We start from the raw sequence: 20,461 nt of genomic DNA on the forward strand, positions 1-20,461 counted from the left end.
CTCTAGATAATACTGACCCGTCCAAGTTCCTGTGGTTTATCCATTGCCCAAGCGAACTACTTTTGCCTCTGCAAGATCTGCCTTCCCTGGCACCGCCCCACCGGGCCCCTGAGCCAGTGTTGCTGTTTGATGTACGCATAAACGAGGACACTTTCGTTGGTCATTGCAGATCCGGAAGCAGCAGAAAGAGCACGCCGAGCTGATCGAAGATTACCGCATCAAGCAGCAGCAGTGTGCCATGGCCCCGCCCGCCGGGCTGCCAGGCGTCCAGCCCCAGCCTCCCCTTGTTCCTGGTGCCCCTGCCCCCGCCATGGGCCAGCCCAGCTTCCCTGTGGTGCCACCGCAGCTGCAGCCGCACGCATCTGTCCTGCCCGGATTGCCTGGGTGGCAGCCGCCCACTGCTGCTAGTCACCTCCCCCTTAGCGCTCCGAGGATTCCGCCTCCAGTCGCCCAGCTACCGATTAAAACTTGCACACCAGCCCCGGGGCCGGTGTCAAATGCAAGTGGCCAGAGTGGACCGCCTCCACGGGTGGAATTTGATGACAATAACCCCTTCAGCGAAAGTTTTCAGGAACGGGAACGGAAGGAACGTTTACGAGAACAGCAGGAAAGGCAGCGCATCCAGCTCATGCAGGAAGTGGACAGACAGAGGGCTTTGCAGCAGAGGATGGAGAGGGAGCAGCACGGCCTGCTGGGCTCGGAGCCCAGCGGCAGGATTCCATTCTACAGCCCTGACCTGCCTTGTGATTTCATGCAGCCCCCAAGAGGCCTGCCACAGTCGCCACAGCACCAGCCGCAGGTGGGCTCAGCCTTACAGCAGCAGAGCGTGCAGCAGGGACCTGTGAACTCGCCTCCTCCCCAAGCTTTCCTGCCAGCCAGCGAGCGCAGACAGGGTGGCGCCCCCTCATTTGTTCCTGACTCACTAGCAGTCCCCGGTGGCAGCCCGAATTTCCATTCCAAGCAGGTACATGGAGGCCTGTCTGCGGCCAGCTTTACCCAGGCCCCAGCAAGGCCGCCTTTTACACCTGTTCTTCCTGCAGCGGCTCCAGGAGCCAGCAGCAGTGTCCCATGTGCCCAAGACCCCGCTGTTACCCATGGACAAAGTTACCCCGGGTCGGCCCAGTCTCTCATTCAGCTGTATTCTGATATAATCCCAGAAGAAAAAGGGAAAAAGAAAAGAACACGAAAGAAGAAGAAAGATGAAGATACGGAATCCACGAAGGCACCGTCCACTCCTCACTCAGACATAACTGCCCCTCCAACTCCGAGTGTCTCAGAAACTACCTCCACTCCCCCAGGGCACACGCCTGGCGAGCTGCCCCAGCAGGCAGAGCCTGAGTCGGGGGAACCGGCTGCTCCCAGCTCAGCCGCAGCCCAGCTGTGCACAGAACTAGAAAACAGACTGCCGGGCACTGAGTTCTCGCAAGGAGTTGCTCCCCAACAGACTCCGACCCGAGCAGAGGTGGACCAGCTGCCCTCAGAGACCCCTGCCACTGCCGACGAGGCCCAGCTGGAGACGGCCAGGCCTGAGCAGCGCCCAGGCCCAGAGGCACCTACGTTAGAGGGACACACGGGGAATGAGGCTGCAGGAGAGGCTGCGGCGGGTCCTGTGTCCGCGGGACCGAGTTCCCCCCGTCCCGCTGGGGCCCCGGCTGCCAAAGGAGACTCCGGCAACGAACTTCTGAAGCACCTGCTGAAAAACAAGAAGGCAGCTGCCCTTTTAACCCAGAAACCGGAAGGTGCTTTAGGTTCAGAAGGCGACTGGGCAAAAGACAGCAAAGCCGCCGAGCGGCAGCCCCCGGCTGAAGGACTGGTGAGTATGACTCATGAAACCTAAAAGTCACTTCTTCCCTTTTGTCTTAAATTACAGTCAGCAGGTTAGTACCAACCACTAGATCAATCCCAACACTTTTTGTAAACTTTTTACTCATTTTTCATTTTGTTTCTGCCTCCATGGATCCCATGTGTTGACTTAGACCCATAAACTGTATTAAGTCATAATTTGTTTACTATATTTTTCAAAAATCAAAGGCATAGTAATGCATTTCATATGCAACGTGTGTCGTTACCACAGTGAGTCAATCGAACGAAAGGAACAAAGTAAAATGTATTTTTATTGAAAAAACTGTGCAATTTCCATTGACCACTTTGAAATACGTGCGTCCCTGTGAATACCCTTTGGGGCTTCCAGGGACGACTCAGCAGGACTCGATGGTGTCACAGTGTGATAGTTGTGTCACACGCGAGCACATACTGCGTATGTAGGCACCTGGCCTGAGGAGTGTAAAACTCTGAAAAGTACAAAGAAGTAGCTACATGGATAACTGATGTCCTGTCTCTACAATAGAGAAAACATGAAAGTACACAACCCAAATTACTACAGTAGTTACTGATTAAATTATGTCAGTCTTGTAAATCTGAATGATACTCACATTTTTGGCAGCCGTTAACATCTGTGCGACTTAATGTTTGAGGTCAAGTTTCAAAAGCAGCTACCAAAACAGACAACCAAGTGCAGCCATTGTGGTTTTTAGCGTAGACACGATAAAAGAGCAAGAACAGGCCCATTAAAATGTTAATTGTTTTTATCATTTATCACAGGCAGACTTTCCAGTGACTTTTAATCTTTTGTGCTCTTCTAGAATTAAAAGTATTCTTTGAAATGTAGTAACATCTGCTTTTTTAGGGTAATTGTGAGGAATTGAGATTATGTCTGTAAAGCACTGAAAGTTCCTGGCCCACACACGCTTAGATAAGCTCTTGCAGTGTCAGTCTTAGAAGCCAGTGGGAATGTTAGGCCTTTCCTGCTCAGCGAGAAGTCCTGGGGACCAGCCTCCTGACCTGAGCCGAGGGCTTTTGGGAGACGCAGGCTCTCAGTCCCCCACAGACCTACCAATCAGAGCGTCTTTTTGACAAGATCCTAGGGGATTTCTATGCATATGAAGCTGGAGAGGACGGCTCTCGTCTTGGTTCTCACTCCCAGGTCTCTGATTCGGTGGGTCTGGGGGCACCAGAGAATCTGCATTTCTAACCAGTTCCGGTGATGCTGCTCTGCTGCCTGGGGCCGGCCCTGGGAGAACCGTGGATCCCACCCAGGAAGGGCAGTGTGCGCTGCTTCCCCTCCTCCTTTCTCAGCGTGAGCTAAGGCATTCAGCTCTTGACCCGTCATAGAAAAAGTGTGCTGTCCATGCTCTAAGCCATGTAGAGTACAACTGGAAACCAGACTCTTCAGAACCCTCAAAGATTAAATGGAGAATACGTGAAAATAAGTTGAGCAACTGTAGTTGCTTTGAGCAAAGTACAGCTCAGTTCAGAAATAATGGTCCTACAAATACTCCCGTGGTATTTGTAGGTGTTGGTAGCACTACAATATTTGAAAAACCTGTTCGAGGACTGGTTCATTCTCACGTCTTAATTACAAAGTAAACCAATGTGTATTTGCTTTTATATAGGCCTTCTTTCATTGACTTGAAATAGAGAGCAATGATTTTTCAGTCAGATGTGAGTGTGAGCTACTTGGAATGACCAGTTGTTTTTATTGATCTCTGAGGCTCAGTGTTCTCAGCTGAGATGCACAGTCTGCGAAGCTTTTCTGGGGAGCCTCAGTTGTTTCTGCAGACCTCGTATTTCACCCAGTCCTCAGGGGAACCCAGAACAATTCAGCGAGACCACCAGCGGGTCACACAGCTATCTGGCTAAGAGTGCCTTCCTCACGGCAGGAGTGGGGCCCTGTGGTCTGCGCCTGGCCCGACCGTGCGGGCACGTCCACGGGCAGTGCTCCCCCAAAGGGGAGCTGGCTGCACTGCAGAGTCATACTTTTCCTCAGGCTTGGCAGCTTGCTGATTGTCACCCTTGAGAAGAATGTTCAGAAAGGGGACGATATGTTCAGAACACAGACCTTTGCTGCCCCCATCTTCTCTCCTGGACTTAAAGCACCCATGCTAGGAACATGTGCTGTAGGAAGGAGCTGGGTTAGATGATCTGGAAGTCAGCATGTGAATAGTGCACTTACTTTCTTAACCTTTCTGATTACATTAGCAAACTTTGGGGGCTCAAATGCAAGGTGCTTTTGGATGTGGCAACAACCAGTTGTCAAAAGCAGATGGAGGTGAAACCAAGAAACAGCGCAGCAAACGGACTCAGAGGACGGGGGAGAAGACAGCACCTCGCTCAAAGAAAAGGAGAAAGGAGGAAGAGGAGAGACAAGCTATGTGCTCTGCCTCCGACACCTTTACCCACCTGAAACAGGTGAGCCTTCCGTAGTAGCCCCTTTACAAATTCAAGGATGTGAGAACATCAAATGCCTTTTCAACCCTATTAAACGGAAACTTTCTTTTCACTGAGATCATTTCCTAATTAAAGTAGAGAGTTACAGGAATAGACATCTCAGCAAGGAAACTAATGGGATTCAGAGCTACACCGGGTTCTGTTGGCCCTGGGGATTAAGGAAAATAGATGCAAGGAGGTGACGGGCGGCATTCACTTTAGTGTCAGAGTGGCCGCTGAGCACCAAGGAAAGCTGTCCGCGTTCCTCCCTGGATGCAAAGAAATGCAGCGGCTCGTCTCTCCCCACTCGCGTTCTGTGCTTCTTACCTTGTAGTTGTGACAGACGCTGTGAGAGTCACTGAAACGCCCCTGGGGGTCCCTAGCCTCGATTCACACCCTGATGGGTGCTGAGCAAAGACAAGGAATGTGTGTTTCTTGTTCGCTGCCTGGCAGCACCCCTGTAAGACAGAGGAATAAAGCTTCAGTACCATATCGCAAAGATTCTGTAGTCGCTCTCACTTTACTCCAGCATTTTGATATTTGAAATTTTTGTCGTATTTTTCTCAAGCCTTGTTTGACTAAGTTGCCTCAGGTCTTAGAAAAGTTGAGAAGTGCCCTGTTTTGTGTATCGTGTACATTACTCTCAAATGTGTTTTTTAATAGCAGCTCTCTCTGCTCCCTCTAATGGAACCAATTATTGGAGTGAACTTTGCGCACTTTCTTCCTTATGGCAGTGGCCAATTTAATAGTGGGAATCGACTTCTAGGAACTTTTGGCAGTGCTGCCCTTGACGGGGTTTCGGATTACTATTCTCAGTTGATCTACAAGGTATGTTTCTTCACCAAGGTGTCACCTCGCTTCCCGTTGGATACCATGTCAGCATGGGTAGAGCTTGTTTTTCCATCTAGTTTACATCTAATCTTCCAAGTTTTCATTTAAACTGTAGTTCAGCTAAAAGGTTAACATTTTACTGGGTGAAGTGTTTTTAGCATGAACAGTTGAGAAATATAGGTAAGAATAAAAATTGGGAAAAACATCCATTGCGTATTTCCATGGTAGAGAAAATATTCCCCGAGAAACATTATTTCTATTAACTCTTGAAATGAATCCAAATATATAGTAAATAGGATAAAAAATGTAGTTAGGAATTTACCCTGAAAAATGAAATGAAAAAAAGTTGTTTGTTATTTTGTCTTAATTAGGTATCAGTTGCAACTGTGCATTCTTACACTGCTACAGTAATATCAGACTGAATCAGGTTTATCTTTTGGTACATTTTTTTTAAACAAAGTTTTATGATCACCTCATTAGACATTCTTTACTTCACATCTGACTTAAGTAAAATGTTTTTTTTGTTTTTTTTGTAAAAATATTTGAGAGGATCATCAGTTTTCCTGAGGGCTTCTCCTACTTTAACACTAAAATCATTCTCTTGTGCTCCATCGATGACTGGTGTCGGCTTTTCTCTTCAGTTAGAGCCTGTCCTTACTCTTGTAAATGCCGTCTCTTCTGATGCAAGCTGTCCTCCAGCACTTCTTCATCTTCATGAAGGCCTAGGTCTTTGTCAGATTTGCAGTTTCACCTTGCACTTGATTTGCATATCATTGCTAGATTCCAACAACCAATCAGTAAATGACACAGGTGAAGCAGGGAGAGATGTTTGGAGGGGAGCTACGTTTATGAATGATTCAGTCATGTTAGTACTACTGCTCCTGCTTTTGCTTCTTTTGGAGATTTTGGACAATCCAGATTCTGATACGTAGGATATAAGTTGCAATGATAGGGTTAGGGCCACAAATTCTCAAGTTTTTTATAGAACTGGGGCATATCTTAATAAGAATTTAAAAAAGGAAATTTTGAGAACTTTTTACAATTTATTCATTGAATTTTAAAGCTATTCTTCACGGCTACAACAATGAAATTCAAAAAGAGTTGTGTAGAATCAAATCAGGCAGAAAGTAAATTTGTTTCTTAATTTCCAAGCTGAGTCCTCAAGCTGGGCCAAAGGCCCGTGGGTAGCATATGCCATCCCATCCTGAGTGTGTGTCCCTGCCTCTCCCTGGCCTGTGCACGTGTTTCCTTCTTGGTGTGCATTGGGGAATGAAGAGGCACCTTGAATGCATTTCAGTAGCCTTGCTTCCATGTGCTAAAAATTCACAGAAGTAAGTTTTAGCAGGGTCCTGGCGTGTTTGCTCAGTAGCATATAATTTAAAATTTTTTGGTCTCCTGCAGCAGAATAATTTAAGTAATCCTCCAACACCCCCTGCCTCTCTTCCTCCTACACCACCTCCTCTGGCTTGTCAGAAGATGGCAAATGGCTTTGTGACAACTGAAGAACTTGCTGGAAAAGCTGGAGTGTTCGTGAGCCATGAAGGTACGATGGGCATACACCACCTCCACTGCCACCCCCTGGTTTTTCGCTGTGAGGAGGGTGCCTTTGCCGGCTGTGTGTGGAAACGGCAGTCAGATTGTATAGTTCAACCCACTCCGATTTCCACTGAAGTACTCACCGTTTTGTGTCGTTGCTTTCCAGTGACCAAAAGTCTAGGACCTAAGCCATTTCAGCTGCCGTTCAGACCACAAGACGACTTGTTAGCCAGGGCGATCGCTCAGGGCCCAAAGACGGTCGACGTGCCGGCCTCCCTCCCCACACCACCACACAACAATCAGGAGGAAGTCAGGTAGGAGCTCCCGTGTGCTCAAGGATTTTCTGGTCACTGCGTAGTTACTACATACCTTTAAAAATGTACACATGTATGTATTTAGCATAATGTCTGTAGGAATAGCATGTAAAAACATTTCAGGGGTAACGTGAGTAATTTTCTTCAGAGTTTAAAGTTTATAAAACATTCTTACTATTAAATGAAATTAGTTTGTGAATGTTTGAAATCTTATCACGATGTAGGAAGTTAAATAATAATAATCGAGTAGGCATTGAGGCAGTGGGATTCTCCGTGCAGAGTATTTCAAAGACCATTGTCCTGTATACTCTGGTAATGGGGTTGACTGGGTTTACTGACGCAGCCACAGGTGTCAGAATGTCTGTGGAAGAGCATTTAAGGACCGCACCGCCCAGAGTTTTGTCATTGCTTCGGATCAGTTCTTTAGCTCCCGAAAGGGACTGGGGAGAATCAGAGCCCTTAGTAGGTCGTCGCCACCTGACAGTTAGATTCACGGAGAGGTGCTCCCGGGCTCCATCTAATTACTCTGTCTGGTGACAGGCCTCTGTGGGATGACACATCATTTAGCCTATGCCCCTCCCTTTGCTGGTAAGGAAACTCATCCCGATGTAGAATCTGGATCCTTTTTTCTCCTGTACCCTGTTGCCAGAAGTTGCCGAGTCTGTGACTCCAGAGCAGCGGTGGGGGGCGGCCCCTGGGCGTACCCCAGGTGGGGACCTGCTCCATCCTGGCGTTGGCAGGGCCTCGTCTCCTCCTCTTGCTGTCTCTCTCATTCTCCTTCAGCATGGCCGCGTCTCCTCTAGGGGAGGGGTGGCCACCACATCCATGGGGTAACCACAGCGTTTAGCCAGAGACCACACTTTCCTCCAACCCCAGTCGCCTTGGTAACCTCCAGCTTCTTGTGTAGACGAGGCTCTTCTTTTCTTCACCTTCATCAGTTAAGAAAAAATGACAAGTTTTCTGCTATCCTGAGACTAGGTTTCCTCTTTGCCCCTGAGCTGACTCACTGGCCATGAGAACTTCAGGTCCTAGCGGTAGATGGGGCTGGGCTGGTGCCGGAGGGCGCAGTGGGGCTTCGTGCGTGTTGACGTGTGGTGTTCTCCTCTCAGGATGCAGGACCACGGTGGTGATCGGGACACTCCTGACAGCTTTGTTCCCTCGTCCTCTCCTGAGAGTGTGGTTGCCATGGAAGTGAGCAGATACCCGGATTTGTCACTGGTCAAGGAGGAGCCACCAGAGCCTGTGCCATCACCCATCATTCCAATTCTGCCCAGCACTGTGGGAAAAGGTGGGGAGGTGCCAGCGCCGTCCCTTCTCACGGCCCCCAACCCCGTCCCGTCTCACAGTGCGCTGCTGACACAAATCCCTCCCTTTGGTGTTTTTCCCTTCTAGGTTCAGAATCTCGACGGAATGACATCAAAACTGAGCCAGGCACTTTATTTTTTACACCGCCTTTCGGTTCTTCCCCAAATGGCCCCAGATCGGGTCTTATATCTGTGGCAATTACTCTGCATCCGACAGCTGCTGAGGTAAAGATGGAATGGGTTGGTCACGTTATGAAGGAACGTGCCCCCAGTTTTCAGGGCTTATCAGGTGGCTTAGCATGAAATGAAACGTACACAGCAGAGTCATCGAGGATAAAAGGTGAAAGCTAGGGGTGGGATTAGGGGCTTTTGAGTACTGTAAGCAAACGTTAACTCAAGGCAAAAGGGCAAAATGAAGTTCAAGTTATTCTTAATTAAAGGACGTGTGATTTAGACAGCTCTTTAGAGGGAACCCTTTTGATAACTACAGAAAATGAAGCAGTAGAAAACCACTTTCAACAGTCTGAGCTTTACGGAAGCAATATAAATGTTCAGGTAGCAGCTGCTTCTGTGAGACACTAGCAGCTGGTGAGGAGATTTTTACACGCCTAATTCCCTGAAGACATTTCACTGGCAACCAAGCTAGTCCAGCGGTACGACATTTTGGTCATCACCAGCACAGCTGTGGGGTGACGCTGCGTCCTCGGCGACTGAGGCAGGCTCCTGTCCGGAGCTCACGGAGCCCACGTGCACGGAGCTCCTGACCAGCTGTCCAAGAGGACGAGGTTGAGCTCAGGCCTGCGGCCGTGTCCCCCCCGCTGGCGCTATACCCAGTTACCTGTGTAGCTCAGTGCTCTCGCAGGAACCCCTGCAGGAGTCTCTGTTTGTGGAAGCTTTATTTGGGCATTGGTCCATTAAAACACCAGTTTTCCTGAGACTCAAGTCTGAACAGTCGCTGGCCCTGCTTGCAGTGCGTGAGCCCCCACTGCCCACGGGGTTAACAGCGCTCCCTGTGTGTTCCAGGACATCAGCAGCGTCGTGGCTGCATTCTCTGACCTGCTTCACGTCCGGATTCCCAACAGCTATGAGGTTAGCAGTGCCCCGGAGGTGCCGTCCGTGGGGCTGGTCGGTGGCCACAGGGTAAACCCAGCTTTGGAGTATCGGCAGCATTTATTTCTTCGCGGGCCACCACCGGGATCTGCAAACCCACCCAGACTGGCCAGTTCTTACCGGCTGAAGCCGCCTAACATACCGTTTCCTCCAACAAGCAACGGTGAGCTTGTTGACATTTTAACCCCAAATTCCTTCCTGATCAAGTCATGCGTATTCTCTGTAAAATCTCACTTTAATTGTTAATGACTAACAGGTAACACAGTGTGTAAACTTTGGTAAATTCATCTCTGGGGGGGCTCTGTCTTCTGTAGTGTGATGTGGGATGGACGTGATAATGTGAATCAGGAAGTATTTGCCCTCTGAACAGGCTTGGCCTGCACCCCCAAACCTGCCGTCCCACTGCTGCTTGCCTCACACGCGGCAGAGAAGGCGGGCATCTTCACCTGTGTTCCTGCCTTGCCTTCTGCGCCCTCCTCCATCACGTTCCCCTTGTTTTGCCTCTGTACCGTCCCCCCAGGGCCCTTCTGCGCCCTTGGATGAGCCCCGGCCTTCCCCAGACCTGCTCTCCCACCTCTGCCCCCTCCTGTCTCTCCTGACACTCCTGCCAGAAGCAGCAGCTTCTCGGCCCTCAACTCTGAACTCTTACTGGCAGTCACCTGTGTCGCATTCGGAACACAGCCCCCAGCTGCTGCTGTCACACTCGTTTTGCCCTGCGTCACGCCCTACGTGAGCAGTGCACCCTGCGTGGGCCTCGAACTTGGGTACCCCTGAGGGCTCACATTGGTATCTTGGCTCTGGAACTTTCCAAATCACATTTACTTAAGACTCATACACACATACATCTTCATCTTTCACAAACGTTTTTGTATCGCCTTCACCCTCAAGCAAAAGTGGTATCTTCCCCGACCGTCTCGGTACTTAGACTGGACACTAATCCACCATGGTGCTTGGGTTTCTTCCGCGCTCCCAGCTGTTGCCGAAGGGCATGTGCCTTTATTTGTACCCTAGTGGCCACGCACGTAAGCACTGCTCAGCAGATAAGACTTCTCTTAAGTAACAAAGGATAACACAAGGTCAGTTAAATGAGCCACGTTACAAGAAGCTGACCTAGCACTTTTACACCAGCAGCGCCTGGTGTTACTGGTCAGTTTGAACCACTGACGAGCCTTTTGCCTTCAGGTCTTTCTGGATACAAGGATGCTGGCCATGCTGTTGCAGAAAGCACGGCACTCCGAACACAGTGGTGTTGTCACTGCAAAGTGGTTATTCTCGGGAGCGGCGTGCGGAAATCTGGCAGAGAGCTCGCCTGCGTGAACAAGGTACTTGCATCTTTCTTTTCCCACCCCACGTGCATTGGGAGTGTCCTGGACACTGTGTGCTCCGACACCTGAAGGGTCTGTTTCTGGGGTCATATGTGCATGGGAGAAACACCAGCACGCATTCGACGAGCTTGGGCTTAATTGAAACCAAACAGCGACAGCAGACGTGCACTGGGTATTATGGGGACGTGGGTTTCTCAGTCAAGTGGAATGAGGATGATGAAGTCTGTTCTGTAAATTCATTTCTGTGTGGCTAAGTTACTATGTGCTGCATATGGACATGGGTTACCTTTTTACTTTTAAGACAGGAAGCTACTTTCCACTTTAACACAAGATAAAAACCAACAATATAGAGGTCTTCTTTTTACTAACTTTTGCCCTGTTGTGATTCCGACACATTTCTCTGTTTGCTTTTCAGGATTTCCGAGAAAGCACCAATAGAGTGGAGAAGGATATTGTCTTTTGTAGTAATAACTGCTTCATTCTTTATTCATCGACTGCACAAGGAAAACACTCAGAAATCAAGGTAACGTTAGGACAGTGGCCGTTAGTCAGCAGCAGACGCAGAGTGACCTCTGTGTTCTGGGGTACGCCTGGAGCTCTTCTAGGGAGTCACAGCGGTTCTCACAGCCCTCGACTCGTGTGGCAGTTTCAAATTGAATAGCTTATTTGATGAGTGGACAGACTTGCATTGTATCTTAAAAGTTTAGAATTGAATGAAACACAAATATGGAAATCTTTAATTTTAGTTGCAAATATATTAATGACAACTATAAAATATTGCTTTTATTGATCTTATCCCAATGGGAAAACCTGTTCACAAACCCAACTTAAGTCTATTCATGTATTCTGGGGAGAAATTATTTTGTTCATACCATGATGGAAATTACCCGCTTTACTTGGTTTTGTGTAATTTAAATGTGTCCAGGTGTGTATTGATGCAGATGTTTGTTTTTCTAGAAAACTATATCTGGTTTTGTTTGTTTTTCTAGAAAACTGTATCTGGTTTTGTTTGTTCTTTTATAAAATTTACTTTTCAATTACAGTTTGACGTACAATATTATATTACTGTCTGGTGTACAGCGTAGTGATTATACATTTATATAACTTACAAAGTGACCCCTCGCAATAAGTCTAGTCCCACCTGGCAGGATACATGGTTATTACAATATTGTCGACTATATCCCCTGTCCTATACTTTACATCCCGGGACTCTTTGTAACTGGCAATTTGTACTTCTTAAATCCTTTCTACTTTTTTGGCCCATTTTCCCAGTCTCCCCTTCCCATCTGGCGACCATCAGTTTGTTCTCTATATATGTAAGTTTGTTCCTGTTTTTTTATTTTGTTTTTTAGATTCCACATATAAATAAGTGAGATCATATGGTATCTTTCTTTCTCTGACTAATTTCACTTAGCATAATACCCTCTAGGTCCACCCATGTTGCAAATGGCAAGATTTCATTCTTTTTTTTAATGGCTGAGTAATATTCCCTTGTATATATGTACCACTTCTTTATCCAGTCATCTGTTGATTTACTGATGGCAGCCACTCTGACAGGTGTGAGGTGATGTCTCACTGTGGTTTTGATGTGCACTTCCCTGATGGTTCGTGACATTGAGCAACTTTTCGTGTGTCTGTTGGCCCTATGTATGGCAGATGATATATTTTTAATCCTTTGCATTGAAGGAAGTTTTTCCCTCAAGCAGTTATTCTGCCTGGCGTCCCTCCCTCCAGATTATTGCTCTTGTGTGTCTTTCTTGGAAGAATGTCCTGGAGGCTCTTGTATTTCTAACAGGCAGAGGCCCCAGTTTAATGAAATCCAAGCTATATGCCTTATAAATACGTTTAGACTTTGACTTAGAATTTGTCAGCATATATGAGAGAAGGAATGGCTTTTTCACCAGACAGTTTCTTAAGTTGGTGTGTAATTCCTGTCTGCTTCTGGATTCTGTGTGAGGTGGATGGGGGTGCATGAGAAGAGGGGAACCTGTGGTTTGGGGGTTCATTAGTTTATGATGCTCTTTCCCGAAAGAGAAGCTACTGGAGCTTCTCTCTCTGTTCAATTCTTTCAGCAGGTGACTTAGAACTGGGCAGCCTCAGAGGAAAGTTGATTTTGTTTGTTGACAAGGAACATCTTCCCCATTTTTGCCAATTAATTAAGCCTAAGATTAACAGACGGGAATTTCAGAGAGAGGATAAGCTCATAGAAGATAATATTTTGAAGTTCTTACTTGGTTTAACAAAAGCACTTTTCCATTATGCAAATTAAATTAGCTAGCTCCTTCAGCGGTGATTTTTCTGGCTTTATTGTGGATAGAAAGAGGAGTGTCCAGCAGGTGTAAGAACAGCTTTTCTGGAGTTGCGGCTTTGTAGAGAAGGCGTGGGAAGAATCCACCCACAGTTGTGTAACTTTATCAGCGCTCTCCTGCTCCTGCCACCCCCACGTAACACCTTAGACGTTTGGCATCAACTTCTGTGCGGGAATCTTCACCGCTTACTTACGGACTCATCCCACACCCCGTTAGAGCCTCGTGCGGGGCTGCTTCATTCAACAGGAATTGCTTTAGAGCTTAGCAATTACTCTTCTTTTTCATGTTTCTTTTTATTGCCCAGGAGTCCATTCCTTCGTTGCCACAGTCACCTGTGAAGGACACACCTTCCAAGGCGTTTCACCAGTACAGCAACAACACGTCCACGTTAGACGTGCACTGCCTCCCGCGGCTCCAGGAGAAAGCCTCCCCGCCAGCGTCGCCTCCTATTACTTTCCCTCCTGCTTTTGAAGCAGCCAAAGTAGAGGCAAAGCCGGATGAGCTGAAGGTCACAGTTAAGTTAAAGCCTCGGCTGAGAACTGTCCATGGTGCGTTTGAAGACTGTCGGCCGATAAATAAAAAGTGGAGAGGAATGAAATGGAAGAAATGGAGCATTCATATTGTCATCCCCAAGGGAACATTCAAACCGCCTTGTGAGGACGAAATCGATGAATTTCTGAAGAAACTGGGCACTTCCCTTAAACCTGACCCCGTGCCCAAAGACTACAGGAAGTGTTGTTTCTGTCACGAGGAAGGCGATGGCTTGACCGACGGGCCGGCGAGGCTGCTCAACCTCGACCTCGACCTGTGGGTCCACTTGAACTGTGCTCTGTGGTCCACAGAGGTCTATGAGACCCAGGCTGGTGCCTTGATAAATGTGGAGCTGGCGCTGAGGAGGGGCCTGCAAATGAAATGTGTCTTCTGCCACAAAATGGGCGCCACCAGTGGGTGTCACAGGTTTCGGTGCACCAACATTTATCACTTTACCTGCGCCATTAAAGCACAATGCATGTTTTTTAAGGACAAAACGATGCTTTGTCCCATGCACAAACCCAAGGGAATCCACGAGCAGGAGCTGAGTTACTTTGCGGTCTTCAGGCGGGTGTACGTGCAGCGGGACGAGGTCCGGCAGATCGCCAGCATCGTGCAGCGCGGGGAGCGGGACCACACCTTCCGAGTGGGCAGTCTCATCTTCCACACGATCGGCCAGCTGCTGCCCCAGCAGATGCAGGCGTTCCACTCCCCCAAAGCGCTCTTCCCCGTGGGCTACGAGGCCAGCCGGCTGTACTGGAGCACGCGGTACGCCAACAGGCGCTGTCGTTACCTGTGCTCCATTGAGGAGAAAGATGGGCGCCCCGTGTTCGTCATCAGGATTGTGGAGCAGGGCCATGACGATCTCGTCCTCAGTGACGCGTCGCCCAAAGGTAACGGCCACCTTGTGTGCTCCGCACAGCGAGTCCTTCTCCTGTTAGGCTCTGACTGGTTTATGTCAGTATTTCCAAGTTTTTTCTCATGTTTGTTTCATGTTTTATAACAACAGAAGTGGAGTTTTCATTTACAAATGCAAATCCTAACTTCTTCGTATGATCATACCTTGCTCTCTTTGTCGTCCAGTTTTCTGAACATTTGCTGGACTTCCTCCAGGTCAGAATATATATTCAAACATTAAGTAGAACACTGTGTTGATAAAGGTCACCTGTCATTCACATTGGACACCCCCTTCTTAATGTCACCTAGAAAGCAGGCTCTGTCTTCAAAGCATATTATGTTCGTTGTCGTACCTCAGGAGAATTACATATTAAACAGATTTAGAGCTAGAAATTAGACACTTAATTGTGACGTTGGGTTAAGTCTAGATTGCCATTGTCATTTTTATTGAGTAGAAAGTACTGGGGAACTCTATTTTTAAGGTTAGCAGTTTTTTTTTAAAAGTGTATAAAAATGCTCTAAAGATGATTACAATGCAAATACCAGTTTCACAGTTTCATTTAAATCTGAGGGGTAAGAAACATTGCTAGAGATATTGCTAAATGGACATTTGAAAATCTAATGTGTTATATGGCCAGTACGAAATGAATTAACTGCTTGCATAAATTTCAGTTACTTTAAACTTGCTTTTCCACCTTTAGTGTTTAATTGCCTTAATCTAATACTCTTTTCCCCCGGATTTCATAGTCTTTAGAAACAATTGCCAGCTGGCAAGCAGGTAGCGGTAGTAGACTCGTGAGCCAGGACTCGGGCTTTACTTGGGGAGTGGGCAGCCTTTGTGAGCAGTTACTCTTGGGCTCTTGGTGAATACTGCAGCCTGCTTTCCTCTCTAGCAAAAAGCAAGGTTGTCAGGAAAACTTTTTTTTGTCCATATGTAGGTGTTTGGGATAAAATTTTGGAGCCTGTGGCAAGTGTGAGAAAGAAATCTGAAATGCTCCAGCTTTTCCCGGCGTATTTAAAAGGAGAAGACCTGTTCGGCTTAACTGTGTCTGCGGTGGCTCGGATCGCGGAATCAGTGAGTGTCTGAGCGAGACGCACACTTCCTCTCCTGACCCCAGTCCTCTAGTACGAGCACCGGAACACGGCGGCGGTGTCCATGACACTTGGGGTAGTGACATTGCCTGGGGATTTCCTCCTGTGTCACGGACAGTGAGGCGGTGGTGCTTCACCGGGTCCGCTCATGAATGCCAGCGCTCGCTCCGTGAGGTGGTGCACACACCTCAGGTCTCGGGGTGAGGGCTGCCACACTGGTCCTGGCGTGCTGACGGGTGGGCTCTCCTCTCCCCCTGTGGCCTTCTCTCCTGTGCCCCAGGAGGTTAATGAGCCTCACCCTGGCCACTGTCTTACCCTCACACGGCAGGTGGATTACAGGAGAACTTCTTGTCTGACATCTCTCTGTAATCTTTTAAGACTCTAAGCACGTTTGCCGGTGAGACTATAAACAATACTTTTGGAAACTTGCACGATTATAAGGCGTTATTAAAAATAAGAAATTATTGATCGCTTTTCTTGGGAGATGCAAAAGACACCCTAAAAGCCACTGAGTAATGTGCCCAGTTGCTTCCTTTGGTAGAGAACCCTGCCTAAATGATATCTGTTATGTCTATAGAGAAATATGTTCATGAGAAATTTATTCTTGAAAAGACCTTTAACACATAAACTATTTTACAAGTAAACCTTAAGTGACCACCTAAACTAGAACATTGGAGTGATCACCTCATCGTATCATAGTCAAATTCAAAGAACTGAGAAGTGATCAAGACAGTAAACTGTATAAAAGCTTTTTAACTAAAGTTTCAGATTCCAAGTAAAGCTATAAAATTGAGATTCACCCAGGTGAACGAACTGATTTGTGAATTAGTTCACTGCCAGTTTGGGGAAAGCTGGCGTCCTCAGCCCTCAGGCCTGCACGGGGGTTGGTGTGTGGAGGTTCTGGGGGTCAGTCTGTTTCTTCAGGGAGTGTTTGCTGTTCACAGCTGGACGATCTGAGTGCAGGCTGGCTGCTGTGTTCACGTGAGTTAAAGACCACTGTTTTATTGACCGTTTGGAAATGTCGACAAGTTATTTCCCTAAAACTCAAGTCTGGCCCGACTACTGCTGCCCGTGGTCTTGATCAAATGAGTGAACTCTGGGTCTGTTTGCCTTCTTTTCAGCTGCCTGGGGTTGAGGCGTGTGAAAACTACACCTTCCGCTACGGCCGAAACCCTCTCATGGAGCTTCCTCTGGCCGTCAACCCCACAGGCTGTGCCCGCGCTGAACCTAAAATGAGTGCCCATGTCAAGAGGTTTGTGTTAAGGTATTTTGTTTTAACTTCACATAGTACAGCCCAGGGTTTCTAGGCGCATTAGTGCTTTTTTGTGCTTGATTTGTCTGCTGCTTATAAACCCTGCTGTCTCTGGCTGTGTCTGCCCGGCCGCATCAGAGGACGCCGTGTGGCTCTGCTAGGCGGCTTTCCATGTGTGCTCTTCTCGTCAGTGAGACTGAGTCGCGATGGCGCGGGCCCCTTCGGAGATGTCTTCAGTTTTCCTTTTCTTCCTTCCTGTTGCCGCGCCGCCGTCTGCAGGCCGCACACCCTCAACAGCACCAGCACCTCCAAATCGTTCCAGAGCACGGTCACTGGGGAGCTGAATGCCCCGTACAGCAAGCAGTTCGTCCACTCCAAGTCGTCGCAGTACCGGAAGATGAAGACGGAGTGGAAGTCCAACGTGTACCTCGCCCGCTCTCGGATTCAGGTGCGGCAGGACTCCCGGGGTGTGGACAGCAGGGGCGGGGGTGGCCGTGGCTGCGGGGCCAGAAGCGGGTTCTGGGAAGCAAGTGGGACTTGTCCATGAGGAACGAGGAGCACGGTGCCTGGGACCTGCGTCCCTGGCGGGCCCCACGCGTGTGTGCCGGTGAACGCTCGTGGGCAGCAGCGGGCAGCACTGCTCTGCACGCGCCGGGCTTGTGGGCGTGCAGCTCCCGGGAGCTGTTTCAGGCCCTTGGAAGTGAGGAATCCGTGAGGTCTCCCTCAGAAGGGGCTCCCATTTGGGGGGGTACCTGTGGCAGCCTTCTCTTCCTGAAAGCACGGTGTATGTCTGGTGCTCGACTGTGGGAGACATTGGAGACAAAGCCGTGTGTGGTCCATACTTCCCGCGCTGCAGACCTGCGACCCCAGCGCTTTCGGCACGTGCCCCTGGATGCCCGGCTTGCGATTAGGAGGCTCCCGCTGGGCCAGACTGCAGGCCTGGGGCCTCGTCAGCCTCCAGGCGCCTCCCGTTACTGACGTCAGCACCTCCCCTGTGCAGGGCCTCAGGGCACCCAGCTCTGGCTGTCACCGAGTTCTGTTGTCCCCCCGCTTCTGAGAAGCTGTCAGACCCGCTGTCGGGCTCTGCCTCCTCAGCTTCACCCGCCATCTCACTGGTGCCCAGCAGCCGTCTCCTCCCACCCAGAAGCCATTGTGATGCCTTCAAAGTGTAAATCTGAACTGCACATGGTGTCCGTGCTCATCCCATTCTGTCATTCTGTTCCTTCTTGGAACCTTTTCCCTCTTCTCTGAACGATTTTTTGATCTTCTCTTTGTTCTTGGTGTTTTACAAAAACGAGCCCGCATGAAGGCCTTTTCTATGTATTGCTTTCGTCACGTATGAGCCCTTCCCGCTTGGAGCCATGTGGCGGTCCTTCTGAGAAATGTTACAGTAATTCTTTTGTGATTCCTCTGTCTCTTCCTGTTGGCGCTTATGGACAAATACTGGACCCGAGATCAGCGTCGTGCTCACAGTGTGGACCCCAGACTAGCAGCCTCAGCACCCCTGGGGCCTCGTTAGGACTTGCAGGTTTGGGGGCCCAGCCCTACCAAGTCAGCCCCTGAGGTGGGGCCTCCCGGAGAAATCAGTTCTTCTCCTTTGATTTACTTGTTCTCGTTCTGAGATTTCTGCTCTATCTGCTAAGAGCCCTATCTGCTGTTCATCTTTTTCTCTGGCATCTTGTTTCCACACTTGGAATACAGTGTCTTTCTTGCTGCTTTTGCCTCAAGAATGGAGCCTCTGTCCCATTCCTCGGCAGTGGTGCCTTTCTCCTGCGAAATCAATTACTTTTCATTTAAAATGTTCTCAAATAGCTCACTTTACCAAAATCCTGCAGTGTTGGGTTTTACTCCCTTACTGTCATTTTGATGGTTTCTTCACTGCCTGTGTCTAGTCTGTCATCCTTTTTTGAGCTTCTGTTGTTGGGTCATCTTTTTCCTTCCTCCCTCCCACCCACCTCCCAGCTGGCAGCGTGCTCCGGTCTTAACACGACAGGCACGTCAGCGTGCATATGCAAAAGTGGACTCGTGTTATTGTACTTCCCTGCACCTTCCTTTTCTCACTAGTACTGCCTCTAGACCAACGGAGGCGGCCCTGTCCATCTTTAATGGTTGTGGTGGTCCATGATATGATGAACCGCAATTAAACCATTCCACTACCGAGGACGTTTTCCCTGAAAGAGTGTCTGTCGCTCTCAGTACTTGTACAAATATCCCCGGGGAACCATAGCTTCAGTCCTGTGGGTTATTTCCCAAAAGTAAGATTCCCTGTCAAAGTATAGGTGCTTTCACGTATGTCATCGGCACGGCCCGTGTTTTGAAAAGGTTGTGATTGCCCGTTTCTTCCTGCACAAGGGGCCTGTTCTTCCTGCTCTCCCAGTTGTGGACTTACTGCCTTTTTAGATTCTTTTTTTTTGCCAGCATGCTAAGTGTACACTGATGTTGTTACTTCATTTGAAATTTCGAACTGCTGATGAGTGAGCGACTTTTCACGTTTACCATTGGGGTCTGCTCTTCTGCGAATCGCATATTCCTATCCTTTGTCCATTTTTCACTTTGTAAGAACTCACCCTGTTAGATATTTTCCCTACAAAACATCATCTGCCTACCAGGAGATATGGTATCTTTTTCCTTAAAGAAGTTTTAATTTTCATGTAGTCAAATGTAGATAATTTTCTGTAGCTTCTGTGTTGGTTAAGAGTGTAGAGTATACGTGTAGAGTATTTTAGGTTGTTCCCCCCCACCCCCCAGAAATTGTCATTTTTGTTTAAGACCATTTTATTTTCTTCCAGTGAATAGTGTTGAAGTGGCATTTCGTAAATAACCCTTTCTTAACTGACCTGGTTTTCAATACCTTCACACTACTGTACATGTCCGCATGTGCACGTGGGTCTCTTAGTTACCACTGACTTTGTCTGGTGCACCAAACTGTGGTCCCCAGACATACTCCCTCTGTGTGTTCTGTTCACCTCTGAGTCATATCTGGAATTTACCAGATAAATCACATACTTTTTTTTTCAGAAGATAATTTACTTTGCATACCGAAATCTCTAACCTAGGCCCCCCTGGGCGCTCCAAGGTGGAGCCTGACGAGGACTGTTTCGGGGTGCAGGGGGTTCCCGGTTGGCACACGTCCTTCCTTCCCCACTGCTTTGGGGTCAGTTTTAGCTGAGAATGCAGAAGCTCAGATGGGGACAGAAAAAGACAAATAGTCATGGAAATTATCCATATTTTGTTCAGTATGTTTTTCCAGATGTGTAATACTAAAAACTGTAAATGGTGCACATAGAGTGTGATATATTAGGTGACTACCACAGATGGCAGGAGCTGCCAGAGGGGAGAAATCTCTTACATGTTTTCGCCAGTTCGGATTCTGGTACATTTCTTAGTGGCCTCAGAATTTTATATTAGGGAAAAAATTTGCATTTCCCAAAAACTTTCTTTCCAATTTTTCCAATAATTAGAGCAAAGTAGCTTTTCCTGTTTCTCCTTTTTGCCCTGGCAGCCAGGAACTAGTAGCCAAATATGAAAACTGTTTATAGTATGATTAATAATCCCTTACAGTTAGCCCTGTTCCTCTCTTACTCAGTTTACTATCATGTCAAGTCCTTTAGAAATAGAGGTGGGACAAGGTAAATACCAGAACCGTTAGCCTGTTTAGTTTTTTTTACGTGGAAGGAAAAAAGCCTGGTAGAAA

General features: G+C 48.1%; 1 protein-coding gene across 17 annotated transcripts in view; it reads left to right on the forward strand.

Moving 5' to 3' along the window:
* The window catches only part of KMT2C (lysine methyltransferase 2C), a 220,031-nt gene that overhangs the window by 194,766 nt on the left and 4,804 nt on the right, over positions 1–20,461 (forward strand). For 7 of the 17 annotated variants that reach the window (XM_033098948.1, XM_033098957.1, XM_033098944.1 and 4 more), the window contains 14 exons: positions 170–1,815; positions 4,038–4,248; positions 4,930–5,094; positions 6,499–6,640; positions 6,800–6,947; positions 8,057–8,235; positions 8,340–8,476; positions 9,275–9,524; positions 10,544–10,683; positions 11,102–11,209; positions 13,300–14,419; positions 15,362–15,498; positions 16,637–16,779; positions 17,047–17,215. In XM_033098948.1, coding sequence (XP_032954839.1) covers positions 170–1,815; positions 4,038–4,248; positions 4,930–5,094; positions 6,499–6,640; positions 6,800–6,947; positions 8,057–8,235; positions 8,340–8,476; positions 9,275–9,524; positions 10,544–10,683; positions 11,102–11,209; positions 13,300–14,419; positions 15,362–15,498; positions 16,637–16,779; positions 17,047–17,215 — 4,695 coding nt within the window. Of the gene's footprint in view, positions 1–169; positions 1,817–4,037; positions 4,249–4,929; positions 5,095–6,498; positions 6,641–6,799; positions 6,948–8,056; positions 8,236–8,339; positions 8,477–9,274; positions 9,525–10,543; positions 10,684–11,101; positions 11,210–13,299; positions 14,420–15,361; positions 15,499–16,636; positions 16,780–17,046; positions 17,216–20,461 lie in introns of all 17 variants that reach the window. The other 10 variants (XM_033098960.1, XM_033098961.1, XM_033098949.1 and 7 more) reach the window with 9 other exon arrangements.

This window comes from Rhinolophus ferrumequinum, chromosome 26 (assembly GCF_004115265.2).
Source record: "Rhinolophus ferrumequinum isolate MPI-CBG mRhiFer1 chromosome 26, mRhiFer1_v1.p, whole genome shotgun sequence".
NCBI lineage: Eukaryota > Metazoa > Chordata > Mammalia > Chiroptera > Rhinolophidae > Rhinolophus > Rhinolophus ferrumequinum.